General features: G+C 45.0%; 1 protein-coding gene across 1 annotated transcript in view; it reads right to left on the reverse strand.

Annotated features, from left to right (window-relative positions):
- Window positions 1-21,842, reverse strand: part of STK10 (serine/threonine kinase 10) — a 118,563-nt gene that overhangs the window by 8,832 nt on the left and 87,889 nt on the right. The window contains exons 12-15 of the mRNA XM_065873917.1: window positions 21,267-21,446; window positions 5,724-5,816; window positions 2,778-2,907; window positions 759-883 (exon numbers count right to left, since the gene is read on the reverse strand). Coding sequence (XP_065729989.1) covers window positions 759-883; window positions 2,778-2,907; window positions 5,724-5,816; window positions 21,267-21,446 — 528 coding nt within the window. The remainder of the gene's footprint in view (window positions 1-758; window positions 884-2,777; window positions 2,908-5,723; window positions 5,817-21,266; window positions 21,447-21,842) is intronic.

Below are 21,842 nucleotides of genomic sequence, written 5' to 3' on the forward strand. Positions count from 1 at the left end.
ATACTACTCAGCCATAAAAAAGAACAGTAATGCCATTTGCAGCAACATGGATGCAACTACAGATGGTCATACGAAGTGAAGTAAGAAAGACAAATACCAAATGATATCACTTACATGTGGAATCTAAAATATGGCACAAATGAACCTATCTACAAAACAGAAACAGGTTCACAGACATAGAGAATAGACTTGTGGTTGCCAAGGCCAGGTGGGGAGGGAGAGGGATGAACTGGGGGTTTGGGATTAGTAGATACAAACTATTACGTTTAGAATGGATAAACATCAAGGTCCTACTGTACAGCACAGGGAACTGTGTCCAATCTCCTGGGATAAACCATAATGGAAAAGAATATTTTAAAAAGAATATATATACGCACATAACAGTCACTTTGCTGTACTGCAGAAATTAGCACGACACTGTAAAGCAACTACAATTAAAGTATTCTGAGGGAATGCATGGGAAAGAGATATAAAATGAAAATGGAAAGAAAGGCAGGACAAAAGGAAAAAGCAAGAGACGCGTACATCAGGTGTCAGGGTCAGCGAGGGAGCTGCTTGGGCCATCTGCTTCCCTGCCAGTTTCCCCAATTCCTAGCCCCTGGATCTGAGGCAGGACATCGCCCAACAAGCTCTCAAGCCTCACTGTGGCCGACTTGGCTGCTCTCAGGAGCAAGTGATGCCCCACTGAGGGGCAGCCTCGCGGCTCTCCCAGGTCTCCCAGCGGCAGGCCCCGAACCCAAGCTGACTAGGAGCCTCACCTTCTCATGCTTGCGCATCAGCTCGTGCCGCTGGAGGAAGTACTGGTCTTTGAGCTGCTGCTTCGCCAGCTGGTGCCTCTCCTGCAGGTGATGCTCCTCCATCTCCCACAGCGCCGCCTCCCGGTCTGTGGAGGACATGTCACCCGGTGAGGTGCAGATGGCCAGAGCCCCACCAGGCCCTCCCCTCCACTGCCCCGAGCCGGGTCTCCTCACACTGGCTGATAACTGTGCCACGTCCTTAGACTATGTGGGCTGAGCCAACTCCTAGAAACTTCCAGGGATGACAGCACCCAGCAGCATGGTAGAGCAGAAGTGTTTGGAGTCAGGAGCCAGAGAAACCAGAGGCTAAAACCCAGCTGCATCACTGGGATTTGAGATGAACACAAAATCCTCTCCAGGCCTCACCTTCCATCTCTGCCAAATGGGCACAAACACACCACGGAGGGAAAATGTCCTTGGAAGATACTTTTATGTTCAGTCTACACTGCACCTCTGCTTTCCTAATGGGTAAATAGGAAGGGCTCACGTGGAAACCCCATGAAGAAGACAGCCTCTTGTCACTATTTCCTCCTCTGAAAAATAGGTGAGACCCTTCATGTCCCATGTATGCATTATTGAAACAGTTCTCTGGCATTTTATCACTGGAAGTCTGTTAACCGACCCCTGTGCTCAGGACAGGGCAGGGAGCTGGTGTCAGATGGAGAAGCTCACGCCCTGCAAGATACAGCTGGTCATGCTCAGCCTGCTGCGAAGTCATTTCACTGCACTCCTGTTCCATGGAAGCCAGCCTCTATCCACAGAACATCAAAACAGTGATTTGGCTTCTAAACCAAAATCAGAACCCCAGTCCCACAGGGAGGATGGTTCTTACAGGCCATCACATGATAAGAAAAGGAAACAAGGGCTTTTCTGAAGCATCCGTGGCTCTATTCAGAATGTCGGAATACCAAGGACCCCATTTTTCTTGGCCCACATCCAGTACTGAGTGGTTTATACTGTTTTAACTGCTGGCCATCAGAGTCCTGGCTGTGGCCCCTGTTATAATAATGAGCCAGAGACAGCACTCGTATATTAGTCCTATGTTTACATCTTTACAACGGACAGGGACCATTAGCTCCCAAGCCCACAGGCACCAAACTCTAATTTTCACCCATCCAGTTGTTTTAAATGCAGTTCCAACAACAGACTTCCAGCCATTTGGAGCCTGCTTGCTTTGCATACCCCATAAAGTTGTACCCCACATCTGCTAGCCATAAATTAGATAGCCTGGGGGCTATATACAGACCCCAAGCCCTGCGCCCTCCAGAGCTCTCTACCCCAGAGCTTCTTCAGCTGAGTGACATCATCCAGATACATAAGCCCCCTCTCTGATCCCCTTCTTTCCCAGGGTCTCCCCTGCCCTCCTCCTTCTGGGTGGTGGCTCACACTGTTGTCCCCGGACAGTCTAATGCTGGGAAGGACTCACCAGCATGCAAACCTGCCAAAGCACCACCACACAAGGGTAGTTAAGAGCTTGGCTTCAAGATAAGGTCTGCATCCAAGGCCCTCTCTACCACTCATTAACTGTGCAACCCAGTCCAAAGAAGAGTCACTCTCCAAACATCAACTTCCTCATCTATAGAAATGGGGAGGACAGTAGGGCCTGCCATGCAGGGCTACGGATAGGATGCAGGGTGACTAAGGTGTACGATTAAGGCACGTGGCTAGGAGCGGCTCTCAGCACTGCCCCCCGACCCCCGTTAACCCAGCTCGCTCACGTGCAATTCCCACCCACTCTACATCGCTTCCTTTTTTTTTTTCCCTTCCTCGACATCCACAATAGTGTCAGATACTGTTGTTGCTAACTGGTGTCTCTGCCTCAGTCTTGACTTCAGTGGGGATTTTCCTCATGTTTCACCATAAAGGCTGATGTTTGGTCTTAGGGTGGAGAAGACCTAGCAGTTCTTCCTTGCCCGGGGCTGGCATGTACATTCATGGAGAGTCTGGGCCAACATGCGCGCCCCGCTCTCGGGCACCCACCTCGAAGGAGCTCCTGCTTCCTAGTGAGGCACTCGCGCTCCTTGCCGCAGATCTCCCGCCTGTTGTCGGCCGTGATCCTCTTCATCGCCAACTCCAGGTCCTCCTTCTGCTTGGCGAGGAAGTCCCGGTCCTATTAAGTATTTAAAATTTTAGGCGTGTTCATGGTACTGTGGTTATTTTTTTTAGAGATACATATTGAGATATTAACAGGTGACATGATACGATGTCTGGGATTTGATTCAAAATAATACAGTAGAGTGGGGCAGTGAGTGGGCAGGAATTAATAATTACTGAGATCAGGTGATGGGTACATGGGGATTCATTATACTGTTATACCCCTTTCTGCCTATGTTTTAAACTTTCCTTAATAAAGAGTAAAGAACTGAAATTTAAATTAAAAATTTTTAGCTACTATATGTGAAGTAGATAACCAACAAGGACCTACTGTATAGCACAGGGAACTATACTCAATATTTTGTAATAACCTATAAGGGGGAGTTCCCTGGTGGTCCAGCGGTTAGGACTTGGAGCTTTCACTGCTGAGGGCCCAGGTTCGATCCGTGGTCAGGGAACTAAGATCCCGCAAACTGCGCATGGGGCACAGCCAAAAAAACCCCAAAAACAAACAAACAAAAATACCTATAAGGGAAAAGAATCTGAAAAAGAATATATATATATATATATATATATATATATATACACACACATATATACATATTTATATATATGTACACCTGAAACTAACACAACATTGTAAATCAACTATACTTCAATAAAAAAATAAATTTTTTTTAATAAAAATTTTAGGAAACATGTTAAGAAACTAAAAATTTGCACTAATCTTATCACTCCATGCCAGCAACTGGTTTTGGTGTATCTATATAAATGTATTTGCATCTGTTGTTGTTTCACAAAGATTATTTTAAAAGACTTGAAGAAATATTTGTACACCCTTATTCATGGCAGCATTATTCACAACAGCCAAGGGATTGGAAACAACTCAAGTGTCCATAAACAGATGAATGCATAAACACAATGTGGTCTATACATACAATGAAATATTATTCAGCCTTTAAAAGGAAGGAAATTCTTATATATGCTACAACACAAATGAATCTTGAGGACAAGGTAAGTGAAAGAAACCAGACACAAAAGGACAAATACCGTATGATTCCACTTACATGAGGTCAAATTTGTAGAGACGGAAAATCGAATGGTGGTTGCCAGGGACTGGAGGCAGGGTGTCATGGGGAATTACTGCTTAATGGGTACAGAGTTTCTGTTTCGCAAGATGAAGAGTTCTGGAGATGGATCATGGTGCTGGTACTCACCATGATGTGAATGTACTTAATATCACTGAAGTGCACACTTAAAAATGGGTAAGATACCAAATTTTATGTTATGTCTATTTTACCACAACTTTTAAAAATTATTAAAAAGACCTTTCCATGTCATAATGTAATCTCCTATCAAAAATAAGTTGTAATGGCTGAAAATATTTCATGGTAGAGCCAGCTATACCCAACTTATCTACCCAATATATAATAGGTTGTTTATAGGTTTTCTTTATTTTAGATACTGCTGCTCTTCACGTTCTGGTAGCTAAATGTCCTTGAACCTCTGTGATGATTCATCTTCAAGATTAGTCCTAGAAGCAGAAAATCTAGGCCAAAGGATGTGTACATTTTTGAAGCTCTTGATGCAACTGCCACAGTGGCCTCCTAAAAGGGCCAGTCTTCTCTCCCTCTGTGGGGACTAGGGCCTGTCTCCCCACCCTCCCTAGCCCTGCATGCTTTTTCTAATCAACCTGTCAAGGGACAGGTTGGAGGGAAGTATGATGGTGTCCTGGAGTCAGACTCCGCTTGAGGCCTTGGACCCCACTGTTAACTGTGCAGTGTTACCTCTCTGAGCCTTAGCTTCTTCCTCGGTAAAGGGGAAACCAAACAGCACCTATCCTGGTAAGCCATGAATGCTAAACCAGAGAACATACAAAACAATTGTAATTGTAGACTCTAATTTTCTTTGCATTTGGGGGCAGAGGAAGTGGGACAAAATGAGAACATGAAGTGAAAAGGCTACCGAGGCTGGGGTAGAGGGGACTGAGTGTAGCTGGGAGAGGCTGACAAGAACGCGACCTATAGGGCCCTGAAAGCATGTGAGAAGGCTGATCTGATCTTATGGACAAAGTGGGAGCCACTGAAGGTTTTAAAGGCCCAGGGCTGTTGGGGAAGGGTGCCATGATCAGATCTGGAATTCGTATTGATCACAACAACTGGTATGAGAGAAAGAACTGCAAGAACTGGAGGGAAACTAGCTGGGAGGCTACTGCAGTAGTCCAGGCAAAAGAAGAATGGCTAGGGAGTCACAGAGATGTTGACAAGTTGATGGATCCAGAGAGAGTTTGGAGATTAAAAAAAAAAAAAACTCAAGCTTCAAGAGGCGATGAAGGATTGCAGGGAAAAGGGGTGTCAGGAATAACAAGGCTTCTGGCCTGACATCACAGTGGAGGACGGTGTCCCCTCAGAACACGAGAACAGGACCAGGTCAGGGAGATCTGGGTTTGGTGTCCTTGAGACTCCAAAAGATGCCAAGTGGGCAGAGGGATGTACTGGGTTGGTCAAGGAGATGGGATGTACAAACAGCTCTAAAACAAGGCGGGAAGCGCTAAAGGCTTTGGGAGAGGTGGATGTAAAGGTCTGTGGTATCTCCTAGAGATGGGAGAGTTCACTTCCAGCTGGAGCAAGGGCGATCAAGGAAGGCTGCATGGGGGAGATGATAACAGGGAGGATCAATCCGGATGGTCTGATTTATTCAGAATGAGAGATAGGTGAGTATCCAAAGGGCAGGGCATGGGCACAGACAGAGAAGAGCTCTGGCCACCATTCAGGGACTCAAACCTGAGACTCCCCAGCCCCTCTACTCCCCAGCTGAGGGGCAAGGACTCACGAGAAGCTGCTTCTTCTGCACATGCTCCTCCATCTTCTGCTTCATGCTCTCCTTCCGCTGCTGCCTGGGGAGCTTCTCCACCTCATTCTTCACCTGCACCAGAGACAGCAGAGAATGGCTAGGTCAGCGTACCTCCACACTTCATACTGAGTAAGCCTTCAACCCCAGAACTCCTGGGCCAGGGAGACTGAAGATGAGGCTCAGCTTTCTAGGCACTAGCCCCGACGCTGCTCTCCACTCTGCTGACAGATGGCACCTACTGGCCACCTGTCTGCTGCTGGCTCCAGTTTCCAGACTCCTTCAGAGCAGACAGATGCTGTTTTTGCTGTTTAGTATCCATCCCCCTTCTTCTGATGACAGCACCTCAGTTTCTTTTAGGACAGTGTTTCTCAACCTCTTCTTAAATTGTTGCCCCCTCAGAAGCCCTTTTACACATTTTTCCCCTAATTAACCAACACCATGAAATTTTAATCCCACAGATATACTGTCAATCTGTTAGACTATTGTAATATCTAAGACGTTTTTAATTCCTTGGGGGTGATATCACCCCGGTTGAGAATGCATGCATTAGGTAGCCCCTGCTCAGTCTCTGAGGTTCAGGCATGGCTGATGCCCCCAGCCCCATCTGACTCTAGGCTGGGCATATGATCCAAGCTGTCAATCAGCATATGCCATGCCCTGGCATCTGGGATTGGTTCAGAGATGAGCGTGTGATCTTCGCTGGGCTAGTGAGAGCTTCAGGATGGGTGCTGGAATTACTGGGGGAAGCCGCTCTCTGTCCTTTGGGGTTGCTGAGCTGGGAGGATGTAGGCCATGGTGGACCACCCTGGAGGGGTCTGCCTGAGACAGAATCAATGCATGGAAGCAATGTTAAGAGATGAAGGATGCCTGGTGACACTTCCACCCTCCTGGTCAGAGACGGGAGTTCTTGGTTTGATGTCTTTGAGACTCCAAAAGATTCCAGGTGGGCAGATGGTGAACTAGTAGTATTCTCAGGCCAGCTGGAACTGGCTTTCTGTTTTTTATAACAGAAGAAGAAGAGATTCATGACACTTCACTATAAGGAAGCTACAGTTCCTCAGTTTTCTCTGAGTAACGCATACCTTCACAGTTACCTGACACCCCAAAACATGCACTCACTGACAGGGCTCTTAGGAGCAGGTAGTGAAGGATTATTCCATACTTGTCCATGATCAAAAAAGAGCATTCCAGGAGAGTTCTACTTCTGGCATGGTGAGGTACGCCAGTGCAGCCTCTCATTCCTGCTGATTACAGTGGAAAACTCTGGATAAAATACAAAAGGCAACTAACTGAGGACTCTGAAAAGTAAACAAAATCAGGCGGCTATGAAAGGGAGTCAAAACGTATAGAAGGGGCTGGTACCGGGGGTGAGTTTCCTGGGATTTTTTTTTTTTCCTTTTGCTCTCCTGGCTTTGCCCCTGTCCTAGACAGTGATGCAGTGGCTAAAACTGTAAGAAACATTGTGTTTCTGGCTAAAGAATCAGGCAGAAGTCAATAAAATTAATAAACCTTTAGTCAGATTATTGACAGAGAAGATGGAGGAAGTGGAGAAGAAAAAGGAGGAGGGAGAGGAAGAGGATACTACAACACAAATTACCAGTATGAAGGGTGAAAGAGACATCACTACAGATCCTACAGTCATTAGAAAGGATACTAAAGGAATCCTATGAACAGCTTTATGTCAGTAAATTCAGCCACTTAGGTGAAATGGACAAATTCCTTGAAAGAAACTACCAAAGCTCATTCAAGAAGAAATAGATGACTAAAACCAGAGTGACATTAAAACCACTGACCAAATCCTTTTCATAAATAGACTCAAAAGTCCTCATCAAAATATTAGCAAATTCCTGCTGGTGGGAATGTGAATTGGTACAGCCACTACGAAGAATAGTATGGAGGTTCCTTAAAAAACTACAAATAGAACTACCATATGACCCAGCAATCCCACTACTGGGCATATACCCTGAGAAAACCAAAATTCAAAAACAGTCATGTACCAAAATGTTCATTGCAGTTCTATTTACAATAGTCCGGAGATGGAAGCAACCTAAGTGCCCATCATCGGATGAATGGATAAAGAAGATGTGACACATATATACAATGGAATATTACTCAGCCATAAAGAGAAACGAAATTGAGCTATTTGTAATGAGTTGGATAGACCTAAAGTCTGTCATACAGAGTGAAGTAAGTCAGAAAGAGAAAGACAAATACTGTATGCTAACACATATATATGGAATTTAAGGGGAAAAAATGTCATGAAGAACTTAGGGGTAAGACAGGAATAAAGACACAGACCTACTAGAGAATGGACTTGAGGACATGGGGAGGGAGATGGGTAAGCTGTGACAAAGCGAGAGAGAGGCATGGACATATATACACTACCAAACGTAAGGTAGATGGCTAGTGGGAAACAGCCACATAGCACAGAGAGATCAGCTTGGTGTTTTGTGACCACCTGGAGGGGTGGAATAGGGAGGGTGGGAGGGAGGGAGACACAAGAGGGAAGAGGTATGGGAACATATGTATAACTGATTCACTTTGTTATAAAGCAGAAACTAACACACCATTGTAAAGCAATTATACTCAAAAAAATATATATTAGCAAATTCAATCTAGTAATATATAAAAAGTAAACTACATAATGACCAAGTGGGCTTTATCCCAGGAATGTAAAGCTCATTCAATATTTGAAAACAAAGCCATGTAATTCACAATATCAATAGACTAAAGAAGAAAAACTATATGATCACATCAATTGATATAGGAAAAACATCTGACAAAATGCAACATCCATTCATGACAAAATCTATTAGCAAACTAGGAACAGAAGGGAACTTCCTTAATCTGAAAGGGCACCTACAAAAAACCCTAATGCTAACATCATACTTAACTATGAAATACTAAATGTTTTCCCCTTAAGACTGGAAACAAGGCAAGGATGTCCACTCTACTATTCCTATTCAACATCCCACTAGAGGTCCTTGCCAGCATAATAAAGCAAGAAAAAGAAACAAAAAGCATATAGGAAGAAATAAAACTCTGTTTGCAGACATTGTTGTCTATGTAGAAAATCCCAAGAAATCTATATTTTAAAAAGTACTAGAACTGGTAAGTGAGTTTAGTGAGGTCAGTATACAAGATCAATATACCACTATTTTCTATACTCTAACACTGACATTAGAAATTGACATTAAGGGGGACCTTCAAGATGGCTGAAGAGTAAGACATGGAGATCACCTTCCTCCCCACAAACACATCAAAAATACATCTACGTGTGGAACAACCCCTACAGAACACCTACTGAAGGCTGGCAGAAGACCTCAGACTTCCCAAAAGGCAAGGAAATCCCTACACACCTGGGTAGGGCAAAAGAAAAAATAGAGACAAAAGAATAGGGACAGGACCTGCACCTCTGGGAGGGAGCTGTGAAGGAGGAAAAGTTTCCACACACTAGGAAGCCCCTTCACAGGCGGAGACGGGGTGGGGTGGGGGTGGGGGGTAAGCTTTGGAGCCACGGAGGAGAGCACAGCAACAGGGGTGCAGAGGGCAAAGTGGAGAGATTCCCGCACAGAGGATCAGTGCCAACCAGCACTCACCAGCCTGAGAAGCTTGTCTGCTCACCCGCTGGGGCAGGTGGGGGCTGGGAGCTGAGGCTCAGGCTTCAGTGGTCTGGTCCCAGGAAGAGGACTGGGGTTGGCTGCATGAACACAGCCTGAGTGCACCACAGCTAGCCGGGACGGAGTCCAGGAAAAATTCTGGACCTGCCTAAGAGGCAAAAGACCATTGTTTCGGGGTGCACGAGGAGAGGGGATTCCTTCCCCGTCTGCCCACAGAAGGCAGAGCAATGCCTAAACGAGCTCCAGAGACGGGTGCGAGCCGCAACTATCAGCTTGGACACCAGAGACAGGTGTGAAATGCTAAGGCTGCTGCTGCAGCCACCAAGAATCCTGTGTGCAAGCACAGGTCACTATCCACATGCCCAACCCCCACCCCCCGCAAGCCTGTGCAGCCCGCCACTGCCAGGGTCCCGTGATCCAGGGACAACTTCCCCGGGAGAACACACGGCACGCCTCAGGCTGTTGCAACACCACGCCAGCCTCTGCCGCCAAAGGCTTGCCCCGCATTCCAATTATAACTACTGTACCCCTTCCTCCTCCCCCACCCCACCGGCATGAGTGAGCCAGAGTACCCTAATCAGCCGTTGCTTTAACCCCATCCTGTCTGGGCGAGAACAGAAGCCTGAGGGCAACCCACACGCAGAGGTGGGGCCAAACCCAAAGCTGAACCCCAGGAGCTGTGCAAACAAAGAAGAGAAAGGGAAATCTCTCCCAGCAGCCTTAGGAGCAGCGGATTAAATCCCCACAATCAACTTGAGGTACTCTGCATCTCTGGAATACCTGAATAGACAACGAATCATCCCAAAATTGAGGCAGTGGACTTTGGAAGCAACTGTAGACTTGGGGTTTCCTGTCTGCAACTGACTTGTTTCAGATTTTTATGTTTATCTTAGTATACTTTTTAGCGCTTGTTATCATTGCTGGATTTGTTTATTGGTTTGGTTGCTCTCTTTCTTTTTTTTTTTTTACTACTTTTTAATTTTTTAATTTTGATTATTTTTTAATTTTAATTATTTTATTTTTAATTTTTTTATTAAAAAAATATTTTTTCTTTCTTTTATTCTCCCCTTTCTTCTGAGCCGTGTGGCTGTCAGGGTCTTGGTACACTGGCCTGGTGTCAGGCCTGAGCCTCTGAGGTGGGAGAGACGAGTTCAGGACATTGGACCATCAGAGACCTCCTGGCCCCATGTAATATCAATTGACAAGAGCTCTCCCAGAGATCTCCATCTCAATGCTAAGACCCAGCTCCACCCAACGGCCAGCAAGCTCCAGTGCTGGACAGCCCATGTCAAACAACTAGCAAGACAGGAACACAAGCCCACCCATTAGCAGAGAGGCTGCCTAAAATCATACTAAGTTCACAGACACCCCAAAACACACCACCAAATGCAGCCCTGCCCACCAGAAAAACAAGATCCAGCCCCACCCACCAGAACACAGGCACCAGTCCCCTCTACCAGGAAGCCTACACAAGCCACTGAACCAACCTTACCCACTGGGGGCAGACACCAAAAACAATGGGAACTATGAAACTGCAGCCTGCGAAAAGGAGACCCCAAATACAGTAAGTTAGACAAAATGAGAAGACAGAGAAATACGCAGCAGATGAAGGAGCAAGGTAAAAACCCAGCAGACCAAACAAATGAAGAGGAAATAGGCAGTCTACCTGAAAAAGAATTCAGAGTAATGACAGTAAAGATGATCCAAAATCTTGGAACTAGAATAGAGAAAATGCAAGAAACATTTAACAAGGACCTAGAAGAACTAAAGAGCAAACAAACAATGATGAACAACACAATAAATGAAATTTAAAATTCTCTAGAAGGAATCAATAGCAGAATAACTGAGGCAGAAGAAAGGATAAGTGACCTGGAAGATAAAATAGTGGAAATAACTACCGCAGAGCATAATAAAGAAAAAAGAATGAAAAGAATTGAGGACAGTCTCAGAGACCTCTGGGACAACATTAAATGCACCAACATTCGAATTATAGGGGTCCCAGAAGAAGAAGAGAAAAAGAAAGTGTCTGAGAAAATATTTGAAGAGATTATAGTTGAAAACTTCCCTAACATGGGAAAGGAAATAGTCAATCAAGTCCAGGGAGCACAGAGTGTCCCATACAGGATAAATCCAACGAGAAACACACCAAGACGCATATTAATCAAACTATCAAAAATTAAATACAAAGAAAAAATATTAAAAGCAGCAAGGGAAAAGCAACAAATAACATACAAGGGAATCTCCATAAGGTTAACAGCTGATCTTTCAGCAGAAACTCTGCAAGCCAGAAGGGAGTGGCAGGACATATTTAAAGTGATGAAAGGGGAAAACCTACAACCAAGATTACTCTACCCAGCAAGGATCTCATTCAGATTCGATGGAGAAATTAAAACCTTTACAGACAAGCAAAAGTTAAGAGAATTCAGCACCACCAAACCAGCTTTACAACAAATGCTAAAGGAATTTCTCTAGGCAGGAAACACAAGAGAAGGAAGAGACCTACAAAAACAAACCCAAAACAATTAAGAAAATGGTAATAGGAACAGACATATCGATAATTACCTTAAATGTAAATGGATTAAATGCTTTAACCAAACGACAGAGACTGGCTGAATGGATACAAAAACAAGACCCATATATACACTGTCTACAAGAGACCCACTTCAGACGTTGGGACAATACAGACTGAAAGTGAGAAGATGGAAAAAGATACTCCATACAAATGAATATCAAAAGAAAGTTTGAGGGGCTTCCCTGGTGGCGCAGTGGTTGAGAATCTGCCTGCCGATGCAGGGGATTCAAGCAGCGTTCAAGCCCTGGTCTGGGAAGATCCCACATGCCGCAGAGCAACTGGGCCCGTGAGCCACAACTACTGAGCCTGCGCGTCTGGAGCCTGCGCTCCACAACAAGAGAGGCCACGATAGTGAGACGCCCGCACACCGCAATGAAGAGTGGCCCCCACTTGCTGCAACTAGAGAAAGCCCTCGCACAGAAACAAAGACCCAACACAGCCAAAAATAAATTAATTAATTTTTAAAAAGCTGGAGTAACAATTCTCATAACAGACAAAATAGACTTTAAAATAAAGACTACTATAAGAGACAAAGAAGGACAGTACATAATGATCAAGGGATCAATCCAACAAGAAGATATAACAATTGTAAATATTTATGCACCCAACATAGGAGCACTTCAATACATAAGGCAAATGCTAACAGCCATAAAAGGGGAAATCGACAGTAACACAATAATAGTGGGGGACTTTAACACCCCACTTTCACCAATGGACAGATCGTCCAAAAGGAAAATAAATAAGGAAAAACAAGCTTTAAATAACACATTGAACAAGATGGACTTAATTGATATTTATAGGACATTCTATCCAAAAACAACAGAATACACTTTCTTCTCAAGTGCTCATGGAACATTCACCAGGCCAGATCATATCTTGGGTCACAAATCAAGCCTTGGTAAATTTACGAAAATTGAAATTGTATCAAGTATCTTTTCTGACCACAACACTATAAGACTAGATATCAATTACAGGAAAAAAAACTGTAAAAAATACAAACACATGGAGGCTAAACAATATGCTACTAAATAACCAAGAGATCACTGAAGAATTCAAAGAGGAAATCAAAAAATACCTAAAACAGGGCTTCCCTGGTGGCGCAGTGGTTGACAGTCCGCCTGCCGATGCAGGGGAGTCCAGGAGGATCCCACATGCCGCAGAGCAGCTGGGCCCGTGAGCCATGGCCGCTGAGCCTGCGCGTCCAGAGCCTGTGCTCCGCAACGGGAGAGGCCACAACAGTGAGAGGCCCGCGTACCACAAAAAAAAAAAAAAAAAAATCTACTAACAATAAATGCTGGAGAGGGTGTGGAGAAAAGGGAACCCTCTTGCACTGTTGGTGGGAATGTAAACTGATACAGCCACTATGGAGAACAGTATGGAGGTTCCTTAAAAAACTAAAAATAGAACTACCATATGACCCAGCAATCCCACTACTGGGCATATACCAAGAAAACCATAATTCAAAAAGAGTCATGTACCACAATGTTCACTGCAGCACTATTTACAATAGTCAGGACATGGAAGCAACCTAAGTGTCCATCAACAGATGAGTGGATAAAGAAGATGTGGCACAGATATACAATGGAATATTACTCAGCCATAAAAAGAAACGAAACTGAGTTATTTGTAGTGAGGTGGATGGACCTAGAGTCTGTCATACAGAGTGAGGTAAGTCAGAAAGAGAAAAACAAATACCATATGCTAACACATACATATGGAATCTAAAAAAAAAAATGGTTCTGATGAACCTAGGCACAGGACAGGAATAGAGATGCAGATGTAGAGAATGGACTTGAGGACACAGGGAGGGTGAAGGGTAAGCTGGGATGAAGTGAGAGAGTAGCACTGACGTATATACACAACCAAATGTAAAATAGATAGGTAGTGGGAAGCAGCTGCCTCGCACAGGGACATCAGCTTGGTGCTTTGTGACCACCTAGAGGGGTGGGATACAGAGGGTGGGAGGCAGGCACAAGAGGGAGGGGATATGGGGATATATGTATACATACAGCTGATTCACTTTGTTGTACAGCAGAAAGTAAAACAACATTGTAAAGCAATTATACTCTAATAAAGATGTTTAAAAAATTAATTAATTAATTAAAAATAAATGCTGGTATACTCACAAAGGAAGAAAAAAAAGAAATTGACATTAAAAAATAGCACCTTGCACAACAGCACCAAAAAAGATATGAGATAAGAATAATTCTAACAAGATATATGCTGAATCTGTATGCTGAAAACTAAAGAAGAACACTAAGGAAAGATGTCAAAGACCTAAATGAATGGAGAGATGTACTGTGTTCACAGAAAGGAAGGCTCAATATTGTTCAAATTCCCTTCTCCCTAACTTGATCCATGGATTCAACTCAATCTCAATCAAAAATCCCAGCAGAGATAGCTAGGGGGAAGCAGCCGCAAGGCACAGGGATATTAGCTAGGTGCTTTGTGACAGCCTGGAGGGGTGGGATAGGGAGAGTGGGAGGGAGGGAGACGCAAGAGGGAAGACATATGGGAACATATGTATATGTATAGCTGATTCACTTTGTTATAAAGCAGAAACTAACACACCATTGTAAAGCAATTATACCCCAATAAAGATGTTTAAAAAAAAAAATCCCGGCAGACATTTTTATAGAAATCAACAAGCTGATTCTATGGTGTATATGGAGAGGCAAAGGAACTAGAATAGCCAACACAATTTTGAAAAAAGGAACGAAGTTGGAGGACTCACACTACCTGATTTCAAGACTTACTGTAAAAATGTATTTATCAAGACATTGTAGAACTGGTAAAAGACAGATCAATAGAACAGCCCAGAGAGTCCAGGTACAGACACATATATGTGTGGTCAATTGATTTTGCACAAAGATGCAAAGGCAAGTCAGTGGAGAAAGCACAGTCTTTTCAACAAATGGTGCTAGAAAACTGGACATCCACAGGCAAAACAATAATGATAATAATAGTGAAACTCACCCATACATTATGCATTTAATATAAAACCTAAAATTATAAAACATCTAAACCATATGACCTTGTGTTACGCAAAGATTTCTTAGATAAGCCGCTAAAAGCACGATCCCTAAGAAAAAATGATAAGTTGGACTTCACCAAAATTAACTGCTTCCGCTCTATGCAAGACACTGTTAGGAGAATCAAAAGACAAGCCACAGACCGGGAGCAAACATTTGCAAAATATATAACTGACAAAAGTACTTGTATTCAGAATGTAAAAATAACTGTCACAGTTCAGTAATAAAAAAACAAATCACCCAGTTAAATAAGTGGGTAATAGGTTTAAACAGGTACCTCACCAAAAAAGATATGTAGATAGCAAAAAAACACAGGAAAAGATACTCAACTTTAGTCATTAATGAAATGCAAATAAAGCCACAATGAGCTACCACTTCCTATCCGAATGGCTAAAACAGAAAAAATAAAACTGATAATACCAAGTACTGGTGACGATGTGAAGCAACTGGAACTCTCACACATTGTCTTGGATGTAAAATAATACAGACTCTTTTGGGAAAGTTTGGCGGCCTCTCCTAAAGTTAAACATACACTATCATCTGACCCCCAAATCCTACCAGCTATTCTTTTTTTTTTGCGGTACGCGGGCCTCTCACTGTTGTGGCCTCTCCTGTTGCGGAGCACAGGCTCCGGATGCGCAGGCCCAGCCGCTCCGCGGCATGTGGGATCTTCCCAGACCGGGGTACGAACCCGTGTCCCCTGCATCGGCAGGCGGACTCTCAACCACTGCGCCACTAGGGAAGCCCCTACCAGCTATTCTTTATTGTCTCTTCTTCCAGTTCTTCGGTGTTTTCTTTCATGGTTTTAGGTTTGTAATCTGAATTCTGCCCCTTTGTTCTTTAGCTTTAATGGCCTTGGATTAGGGTTTCTCAACCTTGGCCCTACTGCCTTTGGAAGCAGATAATTCCTTGTTGCGAGGGATGTCCTACACACCAGGCAGGATGTTAATAGCATCGCTGCCCCTACCCACTAGATGCCGTAGCACCCTCTCCCCAGTTGTGACAACAAAAATGTTTCTAGACACTGCCAAATGTCCCGTGGTGAGCAAAAGAGTCCCTGGTTGAGAATCACTGTGTTAGAAGTCCTCATAAAATATCTCAAAAATCTCATTTGTGCCACTTCACCTTCCATTTCCAAGGGCTCGCTTGGATAATATGGTACTTAACCATAATTCAGCACCAGTCAGGCGTTCGTCAAAATGCCTCTGACAGCCCCATTCAAGGCATCATGCAATTGAAAGGATGCACTAGCTTAGAAGTGTGCTTTTCAAGCTTGATGATGTGGTTTTCCAGGACAGAAGATGAGAAACAGCAGTTTAGAAAAGGGTTTGGAGGTTTCTGCTAAAGGCACTGAAAACAGTAAGAACTCTTATACCACTGACAACGGAGGGAGAAAGCAAAAGAACATTCAGAGTAGAGTCACATGGAGCTACTTAGCAAAGGGACACCTGGACCTGCTCATAAGTAACCCCTGAGGACAGGGATGGACCAGCGCCGCTCTGGCTGAGGCCTATAAAGAGAGGCTTTCTACTACATGTCAGAAATTCTGCTTTCTGGTCCAACTGCACATCTTTGGAACAGTCCCTGGACTCGTTTCCCATTTTCTCATCAGAAAAAATGATCTGGCTTTTAACTAAAACTTCTAGGGTCCTTCCAGGAATATAACTCTCTGATGTTATAGAGATCCAAACTATTTAAGAAATAGTTAAATTATGTTTAATGAGTTTTGCCTAGGAAGGCAGGAAAACAAAGAGTTCTGGAAAGACTTCCTTCAAGACTGATCGAATTTGTTTTCAAACTTAGATGATCTAAGAAGTAAATTACAATTGTCCACTGAGTTTCTCGTGGATGTTAAGTGTACTGTGTGTATGGGGACTGAGGACCAGACCATCAATTCCATTCTCATAGAACACAATTATACATTTATTCTATTTCTATATGTAGACACACACAGTACTAGATTTAGTTAATTACTTGAAACAACAATGAAGAACAAACACGTCCCCATTCAACTAGCTTACGAATAATGATTTTTCCTATATGCATACCTCCTAAATGCTGGAAGGTCATTAGTAACCATGAAAGAGGTCCCATGAGGCATCTCAAGTTTTACCCTCTGTTATTTTTGTACGTTTTCTATGCCTGAGATCACACCATGACTGGCTTTCTCACATTCAGTGGATCATAGGGAGATGGACAGGGTGAACCCTTCCTTGCTCGCCCACGTGGGTCTGTGTATGGTCTTCTTCTCCAGCATCCACGTGTGGATTCCTCTGATGCACCACTGGGCTGGCTAATGCATCTGTGGGTAGTTCAGAGCCTGCTCAACTGGGGGTCCTACTCGTGCCCGCTTTTGTCCTTCACCCCTGCTGGTGCATCCTAACCACCAATCCAAGGGCGTACCCAAGCCTCCCTGCTGGGCTTCGCCAGCAGCCCTCACACAGGTGACCTTTGTGATCAAAGGTCTTCGGACTGTGCAGTAGGCAATGGCAGGACGTGGAATCTTGGGACACCTGGGGGGGGGGGTACCATGAAGCAAAGCCCTTCACCGGCCCCCACCAGCAAGAATCTCTAGACCTTACTTTGGAAACTGATAATAATGATAATGGTAAGAATAAGCGAAAGGGCCAGCATGCAGTAAGTGCTTACCAGGTGCCAGGAGCCTGGTTCTGTCATTTAGTCTCTATCCAGAACAGCTTCATGAGTGATCCTGTCATTACCTGCTTTCACAGAGGAGACAGAGGCTCCGTGAGTTGCAGCAGCTTGCCTGAGCTCAGAGTCGGGATTCAAACTCGGGTTTCTCTGACTCCAGGCCCACACAACCACTTCCCTATGATGCCGTCCTAAAAGAACTTGCTTCTCTCTTTACAAGTGGAAAAGACCACCTTCCCCCTTTACTCCCTCTGATAAAAATGTAGTATGTTCTCAAACTTCTTATAACCATGTAACATGCAACTCTCTCCGCATTGACAGCCTCTTACAACAATGGCAAATCTGAGGACAGGGGCTGTGTAAGATTTGCTCATCACTGCCTAATACAGGGGTGACAAACAGTAGGAGCTCTAAAAATATATACTGATTAATTAAGTAACAAAACCCCTGCAGCTACCTCTGGGAACCGGAAGCAAGCACAAGCCGCCTACACTTTGCCTGGCTCCACCATGAAGCAGGTTAAAGCCGGCAGCTCTGTTCAGTCAGCGAGCCGGAGTCCTGGCAGCAAGAATGCCTCATGGGAGGACAGTGACAGGGTCACAGTCTTAGCAAACGGCAGAAGCCAAAAGGGCAAAGAGGTCAAGCTTTTTCTTTCCATGAAAACTTTTTGAAGAAAAACACCCAGGGAAAAAGAAAAACCTAAAAAGTGAATCTGAGTAGAAGCCCAAGTACCAGATCCCACGCACTGCCTCAGAATTCACTGACAGGCTTGAAAACCCTCCTAGAATGCTGCCAACAACGAGAACGTCCACCTTTGTTAAAGGTCGGTGCCGGCCAAGGGCGAGGAACTCCGTGGCGACCCCTCACACCTCCCCGTCCCAGGCACCTCCTCTTTTTTCCACTTTTAAAGTCCCCACAACTCCTTCCCCCACCCACACGTACAAAGGGTGCGCGTACGTGATGGGGTGAGGCGCCAAGAGGAAACTGGAATCCGCGGGGTACTTGTTCTGGGGCAGACACTGGGTGCTTCTCATTTAATGCTCAAAATATCTGAGAGGAATGCACGGTAAACAGCACCGAATCAAACAGCAAACTCCTGCCTCTGACTCACCTCCCTCCGTGATTTGGCCCCTCTCTACCTGTCTGATTTCATCTCGTCCGAATCTCCCAAGCGCTTCCTAAGCTCCTACCACACTGATCATTTTTTCAGTTCTTTCCAAGCTCTTTCCCACACCTCAGGGCCTTTGCAAATGCTGTTCCAGCCTCCTGGCATGTTCTTATTACTGGAATGTTCTTTGCACATGCCGTTCCACCCTCCTAGAAACATCCTTCTGGTCTCAGCCTAAATGTCCCATACTGATCTCTCCGTAACTTCTCTAGTTAACCAACCTATTTGCTCTCACAGCATGTACGCAATGGGCAAGTGTTTTTTTATTTGATGTTGTGCTTTTTTTTTTCTGGTTTCCCTGGCAATTAACAACTCCTTGAGTGTAGGGACCCTATCTATTTTGTTCATTACAGTATCCCTGGCACCTCCTACAGTGCCACACATGTAGATATTCAACAGAACAGTAGCTGAATAACTCACTGTGACAGAAGGCAGCCAGAACTCAGGCAAGAACTCAAAAAATATTGCTGGCTCGGTTCCCGACCACCACAATAAGGCAAACATCTCAATAAAGCAAGTCACGTGAATATCTTGGTTTCCCAGTGCATAGAAAAAATTATCTTTACACTATACTGTAGTCTGTTAAGTGTGCATCAGCGTTATGTCTAAAAAAAAAACAACGGTACGTAACTTAAAAAATATTTTATTGCTAAAAAAATGCTCATCATCATCTGAGCGAGTTGTAATCTTTCTGCAAAAGTAACATCAAAGACCACTGATCACAGATCACCGTGACAAATGTAATCATAATGATAAAGTTTGAAATATGCAAGCATTACCAAAATGTGACACAGAGACAGGAAGGGAGCAAATGCTGTTGGAAAAATGGTGCAGAAAGACTTGCTCAACACAGGGTTGCCACAAACCTTCAATTTGTAAAAAAAAAAAAAAAAAGAAAACACAGTATCTGCGAAGTGCATTAAAACAAGGTCTGCCTGTAGCTTGTCCAAAGCCCAGCAGTTCACTTTGAGCCACACAGCCGAGACTTGGAACCAAGTCTGTGCTCCCAGCACTGGGGCTGGGGATGTGCTTAGTATCAGCTTCTCCCTCGTCCCCCACACACATCTCAGCCCACTGGCCCATCTCTCAGCAGGAGGTTCAGGACCAGGATAAGTCAAGGCACTCACCTCAGGCACAAAAGGGAATGCCAAAAAACTCAGTAATCAAGATAGATACAATTTTAAAAACTCAAAATTCATGCCAAAAAAAAATTATGAACAAAATTCAAATACAGACCGGGTCAAGTCCTATACTTGCAGGGCTCAGCCTCATCGCCTCACACTAACCCCAGCCCTGTCGGATCCTGCCTATTTTATTTTATTCTATTTCATTTCATTTATCTTTCGCTGCACCACGCATCACGTGGGATCTTAGTTCCCCGACCAGGGATCAAACCCACGCCCCCTGCACTGGAAGCGCTGAGTCTTAACCTCTGGACCGCCAGGAAAGTCCCCTGCCTCTGTTTTAAATAGCTGATATTCTGTTCATCATGAATATTTTACATGAATTTTTATTTGAAAACACTGCATCAGAATATTATTTATCTTGATTATGGAGTTTTTTGGCACCTCCTTAAATTCTGTGCCCTAGACAAGTTGTCTCATCCCAGCCCTGGCCCTGCTCAGCCAGCCAGTGGCCCCGGTTCCCACAGGCAGCCACCGGAGGGCCCTTGGATACACCAAATGTCATGTCCGTCACAGTCAAGTCTAGGAGCTGGGTTCTGAGGTCCCCGAGCACCACGGAAGCTGTTCACCTGCTGCTCCCATCTGGAGATTGGGAAGCAGCCTTGATTGGTATACCTGCCCCAGGGCTTCTACCCTCCTCATCCCCCTCCTTCCCCCTGAGAGTTTAGGAAAGAAAGTCTGTCCCAGCTTCCTAGTGTCTGGCTCCACAGGGGGAGGTGTGAGCTGCTCTCTGGGACCCAAATGCCCTTCCCTGGGCAGGCTGAGAAATACGCCACCCTTCCCTTGTCTCAGGACCATCTACCTCTTTGCCACCTCCCACTTCCCCTTCCAGCTGGATGGGAAAAGAGGGAGAACAGGCACATAGGTCCAAACTAGGGGGCTGCTGTTCTGGGGGAAGGGAGAGTAGGGCACCCATCCAGCACCCACTGCCCCTCTGGAGATAGCATCTCAAGTTTCCCTGAACTGCCATCCCTTCCTTCCTCCTGCTCTCTCTCAGCGAAGGCTGCTAAGCTGGGGGGATGTACAGGAAGCTGCCTGAGGCCACGTGGCGAGGGCCTGCCTGAAACCAAATCCACACAGAGGAAAGCAGAGCCCAAATGATGGGGAAGGGGCTCCTAATGGCACAGTGGGAGGGTGTAGATCCAGACATAGCTGGATGTGAGCTTTTCATGTATACAAGCTCCCCCGAATTCCCTCTGTTTCTGAGGCCAGGTTGAGTTGGGTTTTGATTACTTGCAACTGAGAGGGTCCTAATCCTCCTAGACACCCCTGCTTCCACCCAACACGTATTCACCTCCTTCTTCATCAGCTTGAGCTGCTCCTGGAACCTGGCGTAGTCCCTCTCCTGCTCCAGGCGGATCCGCTTGGCCTCCTCCCGGCGCCGCACAGCATGGTCTTGCTCCATCTTCTCCACTTGCTGCTTTTGCTGACGCTCCAGGTTCTCCAGCTCTGTGTCAAAGAACTTCTTCTTGGCCTGGAAGGAGCAGAAAGGGAAATTCAGGAAAGTCACCTTATACCTGGGAGGGAGATGGGGAAAGCCCAGAGCCCGTGCTCAGACCCGGGTTTGAATCCCAGGTCTACCACCTCTTTGCTGTGTGACCTGGGACAAGTCACTGAACCTCTCTGAGTCTTTTTGCTCATGTGCAAAAGGAAGACCAGACCATCTACCTCGCAGGGCTGTTGCCTGGGGCTCAGTAAAGGTTATGGCCCCTCTAGAGATCCTCCTGTGTGACTCAGAGGCGCATCGTGACCTTCGTGCAATGCTGTGTTTATAAGTCAACGCCTAATGAGATCAGGAAACAGAGGAATCGGGCAATTGTTGTGAATTATTCTCCATGCCCAATCATCCTCACTCTGCAACTTCCGCTCA

The sequence above is a fragment of the Phocoena phocoena genome, chromosome 3 (genome assembly GCF_963924675.1).
Source record: "Phocoena phocoena chromosome 3, mPhoPho1.1, whole genome shotgun sequence".
Classification (NCBI taxonomy): Eukaryota; Metazoa; Chordata; class Mammalia; order Artiodactyla; family Phocoenidae; genus Phocoena; species Phocoena phocoena.